This window comes from Neocloeon triangulifer, unplaced genomic scaffold (assembly GCF_031216515.1).
Source record: "Neocloeon triangulifer isolate White Clay Creek 2 clone unplaced genomic scaffold, ASM3121651v1 ptg000012l, whole genome shotgun sequence".
Lineage (NCBI taxonomy): Eukaryota > Metazoa > Arthropoda > Insecta > Ephemeroptera > Baetidae > Neocloeon > Neocloeon triangulifer.
Genome location: NW_026775554.1, coordinates 2,070,676 through 2,083,922, shown reverse-complemented (window position 1 = coordinate 2,083,922; position 13,247 = coordinate 2,070,676). Strand labels below are relative to the sequence as shown.

Sequence of the window (13,247 nt, the reverse complement as noted above, 5' to 3'; positions counted from 1 at the left end):
CTTGTTGTTTTTACTTTTGTGTGCCGGGTGCTGCTGCGATTAGAGAGGAAACTCGATTTTTGCTCGCAGGTGGAAAACCACGCCTTCGACTTCGGTGCTCGTCTGCCGCGGGTCGCGTGTCTGCTCTCTGCATGGTTAGCACCTAATCCACTTTCTCCGTCAGGCTCCCCGACGGACGCGTTTTTCTCCGCTCTCAGGCGCATCAATCGATCGGCTGTCAAATTTTTTTCACTCGATTCATTGGAGATGAAATATAATATGTGTTTAATTAAAATTTCAGAATAGAAAAGTATTAAATAATATAATTATTTCATATAAACTTTAAACAAATTTGTCTGTTTCATAAGAAAACAAAATTTAAATAAACATTTCATTTCGATAGATTTTTTGAAATTAGGCAAATATAATTTTTTTTAAATTAATGCCAATGTTGAAAATGAGATTTTTTTGCTATGGAGATGAGATTTTCGTTCGAGTGGAAGGAGAGATAAGATGCAGCCTCTCACAGGTGACAAATCGCGAGCCCCGCGGCGGGATGTAATAAGTGCCGGGTCGCACTACTTTTCAATTCCGCGCCGATCTAATTATGTAAAACGTCTGCGGGACTGCAGCGCATTCAATTTGCGAATCGCAATTATCGCGTGCACGCGAGTAAATGCACCCGTCACCGGTGACTGAACTTTGCATCCGTCTCAATCGGAGCAGAAAATTAAAACGAAAAATTCCACACCTTCAACATCTGATAAGTTGTTGTCACTTTTCGAATCAATTTAAATCACAATTTAGATCCGCAGACACACATTTTTATTAAATTTTTATATTAATTAGAATATAATTCGTTTTTATTTTCAGCACTGGCAGCACTGCTTTGGTTGGCAGCACTGCTAGGTTGGCAGCACTGCTTCGGTAAGGAAAACACTGGTTTAGGAGGGTCGTGTGTCTAATTTCGCCTTTTTTCCCTGAGTTGAAGGCCATGGCATCTGCACATGTGCCGTGGAGGTCACCACAAGGGTACGCTGCCCAGCCACCCATAAATTGTGGCCCTTCTTACGGACATACAGAAAATAGAGCAAAATTCCATCATCCAGCATGGCCCGAAGGAACTCCACCCACCCCCGGACAGGAGATGGCGCCAAACCCTCTGCAAAATGGAAACAATGGACCAGTTCTCAACTCAGGAGGTTTTGGACAGACTTATGCAGGAGGTCCGGCTCCTCCGGGAGCTGTAGTAACGTTGGAGGAAATCATTCAGCGTGTTTTCCAGCATGTCACGCTGCAATTCTCAAATCAGCTCAAAATTCAGAATGACCAACTTGGCGAAATGTTCAGTAAAACAGTATCTTTGATGCAGGAGGAATTCGAAAAGGAACGTTTGTCCTGGAAGGAGAGAGATGAGAAGCACGAGGCTAAGCTGAGGGAGCTTGAGCGGAAGGTCCTTTTCTACGAGAAGAATGCAGAAAATGAGTCGAGCGGTACAGATAACAGACGGAGGCAATTTCACGGCAGGTATCAGAGAGGTTATTATCCACCAATTGCTCCTCTGACAAAGGCTGATGACACACCCTGCGTGAACCAATACATCGATCGCTCTGCCCAACTCGATGAGGCCCTGAAGAATGATGAGTCGCTCGCAGTGGAGGGAGCCAAGGTCAAGTTTGTTGAACATCAAGGGGTCAGTCTACTGGATGCCAAGCAAGAGATAAAGGCACACGCCATAGCCTCTGATCTCTGGACCAGCATGGGGGCTGCACAAGAGGTTACGGCGGCGGTGGGCAAACCAAAAGCGGAGCCGGGAAAGACTGAAATAGGCGGAATCATCAGAGAGAAGACTGAAAAGTACGGTACTGTGTTTCACGTGGTAACTAAAATGAGGTCCCCCCACAAGTTGCACAAAGCACCTGAGCCTTTCCTAAAGGGAGTGAATACTGCATTTGCTAAGCTGGCCCAAGTCATTCGAGAGGAAGAGATTGACGAGATTGCAATGACCTACATGTGCAGTGGCATGGACAGGCTGCATCGCCTCTGGGTCTTGGACACTCTGTACGAAGAACTTCGAGATGTCCCTGTCACTGTTCATCTGTACAACAAGTATGTCTCCAAACGCTGGGGAAACTGTGGGAATTTGTTCAACCCAAAGGAGGCCGGAGAGGAAGAAGAAGAGACTGGAGGGAAGCCGGATGACGGAGAGCAGCTAAATGATGCCCCTAATTCGCAGACTGTTGCACCCAGGGAGAGAAGCAAGCGCAACTGTGGTGCTCGTGAGAAACTTTCTTTATAGATTTCCCTTGTCGAAACAGCGACGTGAGTAACTTAAAATTAGGGCTTTGGAATTGTGAAGGGCTTACGAAAGCATATGAATCTCCGATTGCAACAGAACTGCAAAATTATGATATTCTTCTTTTCACGGAAACATTTTTAAAGAAACCACTTCACATTCCTGGTTTTTATTCAAGGCAAGTTTTAGCTTCACAAAAGGAGGCAGGGCGACCGATGAGGGGAATTTCCGTGTATTTTAATTCTAGGTTAGGAAATTTACTAAATGTGAAATATTTGGAAAACTTCATAATTCTAAATTTTGATGACATTACAGTAGTAACATGCTATTTAAATCCGAAGATACGTTCTACAACAGTGACTAATGAACTTCTCTCAATCCTTAAATATGTTGAAAATTTTGAAAATTTCATTTTGGCTGGAGACTTTAATTGCCGACTGGATACTAAAAACAGAAAAATTGACTCGCTGCTTGATTTTGCTGAGGAAAACAGTCTGACAATAGTAAATGAATATCCATATAAAAGTACCTACGACTGTAGTAATGGTCATAGTGTGGTTGATTTAATCTTCAAAGGGCCAAAAATTTACACCGAAAATTTTAAAATTTGCCCAACCATAAGAAAACATAATTTTATTTCAATAGAATTTAATTTCACGAAACAAAAGAACAGAAATGGGGACATGTCTTTGAATAAGAAAAATTTTAAATTAGATGAAAACATACTTAAAGAGCTTATTGAGACTAAATATAAAAATATTCTAAGAACAAATCTGGAAAAGGGGGACGTTGAAGAGTTTTATAAAAATATGATAAATATTATGAAAGAGGCCGACATTCCTCGTAGGCAAACTGAACGGATTAGTCAACCGTGGTTTGATTCTGAATGCTACGAATTAAAACAGAAATTGAACGAATGGAGAGAGTGCTTGGAAGTGGCTGAAAGTTTAAATGTAACTAGTATAATCAAGATTCTATTACCGCACTATACCGCAATAAAAAGAAATTACAAAAATGTGTGTGAAATGAAGAAGAACGCTTTTGTGCAAATGAAGGAGTTGGACATTTTAAAAGAGGCGGAGCAGAATAAGTGCTATAAAATTCTCAAGTTGAGCAAAAGTTTTTACAATACAAACAATATAATGATGGATGAATGGGAGTGCAATTTTGAAAAAATTTTCAACGAGAAAAAATTGAGTGAAAATGAATCTTTAAATCTGAAAGAGATGATAGTAGATTACAGAAATGATATAAATTTTTCACCTATTATGGAAGAAGAAGTTCTGTTAGCATTAAAGAAAATGAAAAACGGGAAATCCCCTGGACCTGACAAAGTGAAGAATGAAAATATTAAACTACTTGTTGAATCCTTACTCCCCGAAATAACGCAATTTTTCACCAAATGCTTGGAGCTAGGAACATGTCCAGAGGAATGGAGGCAGTCAAATCTAAAACTCTTGTATAAGGGAAAAGGGGACGCGGAAAATACAAATTCATATAGAGGAATATGTATTAGTTCGGCTTTTTACAATCTGTTAGATCGTGTACTGCATGCACGTATCTACTCATCTTTGATTCACGAGATTCCAGGCAATCAATATGGTTTTGTGAAAGGAAAATCCACTTTACAGGCAATTAAGTCCTTAGTTAATAACACTCAAGAGACAGTTTATAAGAAGAAATCACCCTTATATGCCTTATTTTTGGATGTAAGTAAAGCTTTTGACTCAATAGATAGGGCGTTTATTTTTAAGAAGTTAATAGAAAGCAAGAAGCTAACGTTCACGGAGTTAAATTATTTAGCTCACAACTTAGACTTAAATTTCTTGAGAATAGTAGATGGAGTAACAGTATCAAAACTTATTACACAATCAAATGGGGTAAGACAGGGGGGATGCACGTCCCCATTTCTGTTCAATTACTCTTTAGCTGATATAAATAATATTCTACGAGATTTGCCAAACGTGAAAGCCATTTATTATGCAGATGATATTGTTTTAACCTCAGAAAAATTAAGTGACTTGAAAATTGCTTTAGCCAGAATGAAAGAATTTTTGTTAAAACGCAGTTTGAAACTTAACTTGGAAAAGTGCAAATTCATGAAATTTAGAAATAAGGGTCTAGGAAAATATGCATTAAGTGACCGCCTAGATTTAGGTGGAATTGAAATAGAGAGAGTTGCTGAGTTTACATATTTAGGAGTTACTTTTCAACCATCAGGAATCTCTTTTGGAAAGCACATTGAAAAAAGAACAAGAGCTGCATTGCTGGCCACTTATAATATACGAGAACTAAAACAATTATCCATTGAAACAGCACACAAGCTATTTGATCTAAAAATTTCCCCAATTGCGTCCTACGGCATTGAAGAAATATGGCCTTTCCTAACAAAGACTGATTTTGAAAATCTTGAAAAAGTCAAAACAAGATATTTAAAAAGAGTTTTAGGACTGTCCAAGTATATTAGATCTAGATTTGTGTATGAATTAGTTGACACTGATCTCTTTGTATCGGACTTACAGGTAAAATATTCTCTAACTGAAACTGAAGCATTCCAGAAATTTTGTGTGTCTAAATATTTAAACAAACTTGAGATATGTGATGAGTTCTACGAGACAGAAACTATGAAGAATAAAAATTGGCAATGTGCAATGTTCAGTGATCGCCAAGTGTTTACGAGATTTGCCTGTCACGGGTACCACTATTTATTTTGTAAGAATAAAAATTTTCATTCTCAAGCGACAATAGATTGTGAATGCAAGCACTGCGGTAAGAAATGTTCACAATATCATATTCTTGAATGTAATGAACGAAAACTAAGCCTAAGAGAGGCTGCAAAAATCAAAATTAACTAATTTTGTACTTTGTAATAATTATCGAAACAAGCTTAATTGTAAAATTAATTTTAGGAAGACAAATTAGCTTTAGACACCCGTTGTACACCTAGTTGTGTTCAATAAATACTCTATCTATCTTTTTATTTTCAACTCAATATTGAGTTTAACTTTCAACTTGAACAGTGGCGTGTGTAATTAAATTTTACAATAAACTTAATTTCATGTTTAGAATTATAGCTCATCAGGAGCCTTATTAATAAACAAAAATATATTTTTTATGCTGTAATATCTTGAATTTATTGTAAGACACAAATAAATAAGATATGGAGACAAATTTTTATTTATTCACACAGGAATTAATACAATTTTGTACTGAAATGCCCGCAATAAAAAATATTAATGATACGGCAAAGGCCAATTATCTCTTGTCTTCCAAGCATTCAGAAAAATTGATTACTCAATAATTAAAAATTAAAATACGTTAAATATAACCAATGTGATTGCAACAACAATGGCAAATAAACTACAATAGTATATAAAAAACAGCTTTTTTACCAAGATTATGCTCATTATTTAGAATATTGAATATTTGCTATATTAAAAATCTTACAAAACAATTTAAAACAGCAATATTTTTACTTAAATAATTAAAAGAATCTTAGAAATGCAGATATCGGACTTTTTCCTTGTTGCAAAAAGCCCGATATCTTCATTTCCACAATCATCTCATCGAGTGACAACTTCTTCAAACAAAAAAATTTTAGTTTCAAAAAACAAAGCAAATACAAAGTTTTTACCTATAAAAAGCGTGGCTTGTCCATTGAAATCATTGAGCAAAGTAAAATATTACAATATAATGATATTATTATAGATTCCATTTCTTCTTTGGCTTCTTTTAAAAGATTTACAATCAAAGTTAAACAGACGAAATTGGTAACATTAAGGCAGGATATTATTTGCCAATACGTCTTGCATACTAAGTGGGAAAAAATAACATGCAAAGTGATAAAGAATAAGTCATTAATGGAATTATTTGAATAACTACAATGATATAATGTCCATAAAATGTTCCTCATTTTACACGCATAGATCAGCCTTCAATTAACAGATCGCGGGTCATCAATCAGTAGCACTCCCTCGGCAGTTCGCAAATAAAATAATTAGTATCTCTGCAATTATAGCCGTTCAATTTCCCTCCAGTATATAAATAGACGCAGCCCCCGAGTTTGTCAGCATAGTCTCGCCACAAGGTGCTGTTTTGTGGCAGTTCTGAGCCGTCGTGCCAACGAACGTTGTATCGCGTTGGGATTTCGTAGTTGATTGCAGACAACCACCAGGTAGTCTCTGAAATCACATTAATTATCAGAAATTAAACTTTATTAAGATTCATTGAAAGTCTGATTGAAATTTCAAAGTTTCTCCTCACCAACGATAGTGTTGGCGTGTGCCGTGGTCGCGTTCAGGTCGGTGTGGTCTCTCAGAGTCGCCAAATGCAGGCTCATCGACGCACAAGTCTTGTTCGCTTCAATCCAGTTCTTCTATAAAATCAAACAAGCGCAGGATTTGAGAAAAAACCTGCGTTAAAAAGGAACCACTTACATAATATGTATGAAAGTAATACTTCTTGCCGTTGGACAGCCTAGTCAAATTTGCCTTTTCTAAAGAATAAGTGAATTCAAATTTGCACAAATTGGTTTAAGAATTGAAACTCACTGGCAAGAGAGCAGTTGGACGTAAATTTGTATTGCTTGAGCTGAAATCATGAACTCGATTATTTGCAATTGGAAAATTTTAAAAATTGGAAATTCTACCCAAAGGTCGCGCTCAGCAATTTTAGCCAAGTGGGCCAGCTTATCATTAGCCGCATTGTCATTTTGCCGAATCATCTGTGAGAAAACGCAGAAATTAAAGGATAAAATATAATAAGAATAGTAATAAAGATGCTCCCAGATGCTGCTCCCAACAATTTATTCTTTTAATTGATTTTTTCAGTAATTTTGGATTAGCTCCTAATTGAGTAATTTCAAACCATTTGAAAAATTGCGTTTATCAAATCAAAAGCAAATACCTGAGAAAGGTTTTTAAAACGTTCTTCTGTCGACTCCTTTTCCAACCGAGTTTCGTTCTTCAGTGCCAAAATCTGTTGCAGAAACGCTTTCTTGATTTCTGCCGCCTTCTCCTCCTCATTTTTCAACATCTGTCAGGTAATTTTCGTTTTCAATTCATTTTCATGATCTCATTTTTTGAAAAGGTCATTTTCATCGTTGAAGAAAAGCCGAAATTTTTTTTTAATTTACTTAATTTAATTTCGATCCATATTTTTACCTGTTCGTAACGCACATCGGCGTTTTTGGCAAATTCTTTCAGTGTTTGATTTACCTCTTCGGCACTTTTCGCCAACTTCTCAACCACCAGTTCATCGCTTTTCACAGCCTAGAAAAAAGTTGTGGTCTCAAAATATCGGGAAGGCTTACATTTAAAAAAAAGCCAATAAAAAAAGAATATAATAAAAAATGCGATACAAGAATAAAATGATTATTATAATTTCTCCTATGACTGAACCTGTTTGTGGCGATCTTCAGCGTTTTTGGCCAATTCTTTCAGTTTTTGATTCGTCTCATTGGCACTTTGCGTCAATAGCTTCTCTCTATCTAATGCCTAGAGAAATAAGCGCAACCAGTAAAAATCTTGCCAAGATTATCATATTAATCTCTAATAGAAAAAACTCCAAGATTGCGCAAAAAATGTAGTACTTAAACATATGATTTTCTGAATGAAAATACCTGTTTGTGGCGATCGTTGGCGCGTTTTGCCGATTCCTTGATTTGTTCATTTGTCTCGTTAAATTTTATCAATAGAATATGTTCAAATTCTGCCTTCAATTTTAACTCCTTCAATATTAAGGAAAAGTTAATCTTAACAATTTCCTTAAAGTTCAAAATAAATTTCCAACCTCGCTGTTTGCGTTCTTGAGCAAACCGAATATTCCAAGCAAACGCTCCTCCACATTGCACATCTAATTAAAATTATTATAATTTAATTATATGTTCCCTACTTAACACCAAAAAACTAAATTTTGATTTTCCATGCGTGATTTAATTTTCTTTAAATCGATTTAACTTTTGTACTCGTACTTTGTCGGCGAGGAGGAAGTAGTTGAGGAGGGCGGTGGTGACGACGTAGAAAATGGCACAGCTGACGAAAGCGACCTTCAGGGCTCTCACCGAATACTCCCCTTCCTTCTTCTTCACCTTTTTCACCCTCGTGGGCAGCCGAATTCGCACCGACCCTTCATCCTCCGTTTTTGATGCATTTTGGTCCTCCGCATTTGAAGGACCAGGCACGTCGTAAATTACTTCTGCTTCCATGTTCGAACCGTTCGAACAAAGTGAACCAGGAAGAAATGGGGCTGCAGTTTCTCTTATTAAATTGCGTAAATGCCGCTCCCTTTTCCGTTTCGTTCAGATTGTGGTCGCCGAGCAAGGGAAAATTGGACGGGGTTTTCTGTTCTCGCAAAACATTTATCGCTTTAATAAGTGCGATTAAGTCCAACTTAATCTAAATTTATTCACGGTACAGTGGTTTAAAATACTAGGATTGTGGCATTAATTCAACCTATTAAATTCAGCTAATTTTTAAATGATATGAATTAAAAATGCAATTGCTGATAATCTTTATTTTTTTTCTGGAAGAAATAAGTTAAAAATAGAAATATATCTTTTATATATATATTTTTTTTTTTGAGAAATATGAAAATGGAAGTGGAAAAACATTTAATGAGGTTTATATCATGTTGTTAAAAAAAAAATACATAAACTTAATTTCATGTTTAGAATTATAGATTATAGCTCATCAGGGACCTTACTATAAAAAAAATATATGTATATTTTTTATGCTGTAATATCTTGAATTTATTGTAAGACGCAAATTAATAAGATATGGAGACAAATTTTTATTTAATGACACAGAAATTAATATAATTTTGTACTAAAATGCCCGTAATAAAATATACTAATTATACGGCAAAGACAAATTATCTCTTGTCTTCCAAGCATTCAGAAAAATAGATTACTCAATAATTAAAATACGTTAAATATAACCAATGTGATTGCAACAACAATGGCAAATAAACTACAATAGTATATATAAAATATAGCTTTTTTACCAAGATTATACTCATTATTTAGAATATTGAATATTTGCTATATTAAAAATCTTACAAAACAATTTAAAACTGCAATATTTATACTTAAATAATTAAAAGAATCTTAGAAATGAAGATATCGGACGTTTTCCTCGTTGCATAAAGCCCGATATCTTCATTTCCACGATCATCTTATCGAGTGTCAACTTCATCAAACAAAAAAATAATCTTAGTTTCAAGAAACAAAGCATATACAAAGTTTTTACCTATAAAAAGCGTGGCTTGTCCGTTGAAAGCATTGAGCACAGTAAAATATAACAATATAATGATATTATTATAGATTCCATTTCTTCTATTGCTTCTTTTAAAAGATTTATAATTAAAGTTAAACAGACGAAATTGGTAACATTAAGGCGGGATATTATTTGCCAATAATTTAACGACTTGCATACTTAGTGGGAAAAAATAACATGCAAAGTGATAAAGAATAATTCATTAATGGAATTATTTGAATAACTACAATGATATAATGTCCATAAAATGTTCCTCATTTTTCACGCATAGATCAGCCTTCAATTAACAGATCGCGGGTCATCAATCAGTAGCACTCCCTCGGCAGTTCGCATATAAAATAATTATTATCTCTGCAATTATAGCCGTTCAATTTCCCTCCAGTATATAAATAGACGCAGCCCCCGAGTTTGTCAGCACCGTATTTCCACAAGGTGCTGTTTTGTGGCAGTTCTGAGCCGTCGTGCCAACGAACGTTGTATCGCGTTGGGATTTCGTAGTTGATTGTAGACACCCACCAGTCAGATCCTGAAATCACATTAATTGTCAAAAATCAAACTTTATTAAGATTCCTTGAAAGTCTGATTGAAATTTCAAAGTTTCTCCTCACCACGCCTAGTGGCGTTGGCGTGTGCCCTGGTCACGTTCAGGTCGGTGTGGTCTCTCAGAGTCGCCAAATGCAGGCCCATCGACGCACAAGTCTTGTTCGCTTCAATCCAGTTCTTCTGTAAAATCAAACAAGCGCAGGATTTGAGAAAAAACCTGCGTTAAAAAGCAACCACTTACAGAATATGTATGAAAGTAATACTTCTTGCCGTTGGACAGCCTAGTCAAATTTGCCTTTTCTAAAGAATAAGTGAATTCAAATTTGCAAAAATTGGTTTAAGAATTGAAACTCACTGGCAAGAGAGCAGTTGGACGTAAATTTGTATTGCTTGAGCTGAAATCATGAACTCGATTATTTGCAATTGGAAAATTTTAAAAATTGGAAATTCTACCCAAAGGTCGCGCTCAGCAATTTTAGCCAAGTGGGCCAGCTTATCATTAGCCGCATTGTCATTTTGCCGAATCATCTGTGAGAAAACGCAGAAATTAAAGGATAAAATATAATAAGAATAGTAATAAAGATGCTCCCAGATGCTGCTCCCAACAATTTATTCTTTTAATTGATTTTTTCAGTAATTTTGGATTAGCTCCTAATTGAGTAATTTCAAACCATTTGAAAAATTGCGTTTATCAAATCAAAAGCAAATACCTGAGAAAGGTTTTTAAAACGTTCTTCTGTCGACTCCTTTTCCAACCGAGTTTCGTTCTTCAGTGCCAAAATCTGTTGCAGAAACGCTTTCTTGATTTCTGCCGCCTTCTCCTCCTCATTTTTCAACATCTGTCAGGTAATTTTCGTTTTCAATTCATTTTCATGATCTCATTTTTTGCAAAGGTCATTTTCGCCGTTGAAGAAAAGCCGAAAAATTCTTTTGATTAATTTAATTTAAATTCGATCCATTTTTACCTGTTCATAACGCACATCGGCGATATTCACCAATTCTTTCCGTGTTTGATTTACCTCGTCGGCACTTCTCGCCAACTTCTCAACCACCAGTTCATCGCTTTTCACAGCCTAGAAAAAAGTTGTGGTCTTAAAATATCGGGAAGGCTTACATTGAAAAAAAAGCCAATAAAAAATGCGATACAAGAATAAAATGATTATTATAATTTCTCCAATGACTGAACCTGTTTGTGGCGATCTTCAGCGTTTTTGGCCAATTCTTTCAGTTTTTGATTCGTCTCATTAACACTTCTCGCCAACTTCTTATTTTCTTCAGCCATCATTTTCAGAGCCTAAAAAAATTTCGGGGTTCAAAAAAAATCTGGCCAAGTCTCATTGTACGCAGAAAAAATTAGGAAAAATAATTTTAAAAATATATAATTATTTTGTATGTCTAAACCTGTTTGTGGCGATCGTCGGCGTTTTTGGCCAATTCTTTCAGTTTTTGATTCATCTCATTGGCACTTTTAGCCAACTAGTAAAGTTGAACCCAAAAATAAAAATAAAAAAATTAATTGGGTGGTGCCTTCTGTACCACCAATAAAGGGCACAGGCCGACAGGACTTTGTCTTGGCCTGACCGTATAAAAAAAAACTTCTTATTTTCTTCAGCCATCAGCTTCAGAGCCTAAAAAAATTTCTGGGCTCAAAAAAAATCTGGCCAAGTCTCTTTGTACTCACAATCAGGAAAAAAATAGGAAAAATAATCTTAAAAATATATAATTATTTTGTATGAAAAAACCTGTTTGTGGCGATCGTCGGCGTTTTTGGCCCATTCTTTCAGTTTTTGATTCGTCTCATTGGCACTTTGCGTCAATAGCTTCTCTCTATCTAATGCCTAGAGAAATAAGCGCAACCAGTAAAAATCTTGCTATGATTATCATATTTATCTCTAATAAAAAAACTCCAAGATTGCGCAAAAAATGTAGTACTTAAACATATGATGTTCGGAATGAAAATACCTGTTTCTGGCGATCGTTGGCGCGTTTTGCCGATTCCTTGATTTGCTCATTTGTCTCGTTAAATTTTATCAATAGAATATGTTCAAATTCTGCCTTCAATTTTAACTCCTTCAATATTAAGGAAAAGTTAATCTTAACAATTTCCTTAAAGTTCAAAATAAATTTCCAACCTCGCTGTTTGCGTTCTTGAGCAAACCGAATATTCCAAGCAAACGCTCCTCCACATTGCACATCTAATTAAAATTATTATAATTTAATTATATGTTCCCTACTTAACACCAAAAAACTAAATTTTGATTTTCCATGCGTGATTTAATTTTCTTTAAATCGATTTAACTTTTGTACTCGTACTTTGTCGGCGAGGAGGAAGTAGTTGAGGAGGGCGGTGGTGACGACGTAGAAAATGGCACAGCTGACGAAAGCGACCTTCAGGGCTCTCACCGAATACTCCCCTTCCTTCTTCTTCACCTTTTTCACCCTCGTGGGCAGCCGAATTCGCACCGACCCTTCATCCTCCGTTTTTGATGCATTTTGGTCCTCCGCATTTGAAGGACCAGGCACGTCGTAAATTACTTCTGCTTCCATGTTCGAACCGTTCGAACAAAGTGAAGAAATGGGGCTGCAGTTTCTCTTATTAAATTGCGTAAATGCCGCTCCCTTTTCCGTTTCGTTCAGATTGTGGTCGCCGAGCAAGGGAAAATTGGACGGGGTTTTCTGTTCTCGCAAAACATTTATCGCTTTAATAAGTGCGATTAAGTCCAACTTAATCTAAATTTAATCACGGTACAGTGGTTTAAAATACTAGGATTGTGGCATTAATTCAACCTATTAAATTCAGCTAATTTTTAAATGATATGAATTAAAAATGCAATTGCTGATAATCTTTATTTTTTTTCTGGAAGAAATAAGTTAAAAATAGAAATATATCTTTTATATATATATTTTTTTTTTTTTTGAGAAATATGAAAATGGAAGTGGGAAAACATATTATGTAATGAGGTTTATATTGTATTGATAAAAAAAATACATATTAGTTGTCATTTTGTAGCAATTTACTAAATTTTTGTTACCATTAGAAGCGGATATAGAATATGTCTTGAAGCCCTAATTTTACAATTATAATGATTTATAAAGTAATAAGATCAAATTTATTTTAAGACTTTTAAGATTTACTCTTTATTAGAATCAGAGAT

The 13,247-nt window shown here is 35.5% G+C and overlaps 3 protein-coding genes across 4 annotated transcripts in view; 1 reads left to right on the top strand and 2 right to left on the bottom strand.

Moving 5' to 3' along the window:
- The window catches only part of LOC132198234 (cadherin-89D), a 46,907-nt gene that overhangs the window by 9,091 nt on the left and 24,569 nt on the right, over positions 1-13,247 (top strand). The gene's annotated exons all lie outside the window — the stretch shown is intronic.
- Positions 5,388-8,488, bottom strand: LOC132198236 (uncharacterized). Its single transcript, XM_059622140.1, has 11 exons — positions 8,247-8,488; positions 8,066-8,128; positions 7,896-8,003; positions 7,675-7,770; positions 7,438-7,545; positions 7,181-7,309; positions 6,924-6,998; positions 6,826-6,865; positions 6,712-6,770; positions 6,539-6,650; positions 5,388-6,456 (listed from the first exon to the last, which is right to left on the bottom strand). Exons 1-11 carry the CDS (start codon positions 8,478-8,480, stop codon positions 6,236-6,238), a joined length of 1,245 nt encoding a protein of 414 aa, XP_059478123.1. The 5' UTR covers positions 8,481-8,488; the 3' UTR covers positions 5,388-6,235.
- LOC132198235 (C-type lectin domain family 4 member F-like) lies at positions 9,106-12,743 on the bottom strand. 2 transcript variants are annotated; one of them, XM_059622137.1, is made up of 13 exons: positions 12,406-12,743; positions 12,225-12,287; positions 12,055-12,162; positions 11,835-11,930; positions 11,494-11,568; positions 11,279-11,386; positions 11,058-11,165; positions 10,803-10,931; positions 10,546-10,620; positions 10,448-10,487; positions 10,334-10,392; positions 10,158-10,272; positions 9,106-10,075 (listed from the first exon to the last, which is right to left on the bottom strand). In XM_059622137.1, exons 1-13 carry the CDS (start codon positions 12,637-12,639, stop codon positions 9,855-9,857), a joined length of 1,431 nt encoding a protein of 476 aa, XP_059478120.1. In that variant the 5' UTR covers positions 12,640-12,743; the 3' UTR covers positions 9,106-9,854. The 2 variants fall into 2 exon arrangements, with proteins under 2 accessions (XP_059478120.1, XP_059478121.1); XM_059622138.1 differs by lacking the exon at positions 11,494-11,568 and having other exon boundaries at positions 12,406-12,742.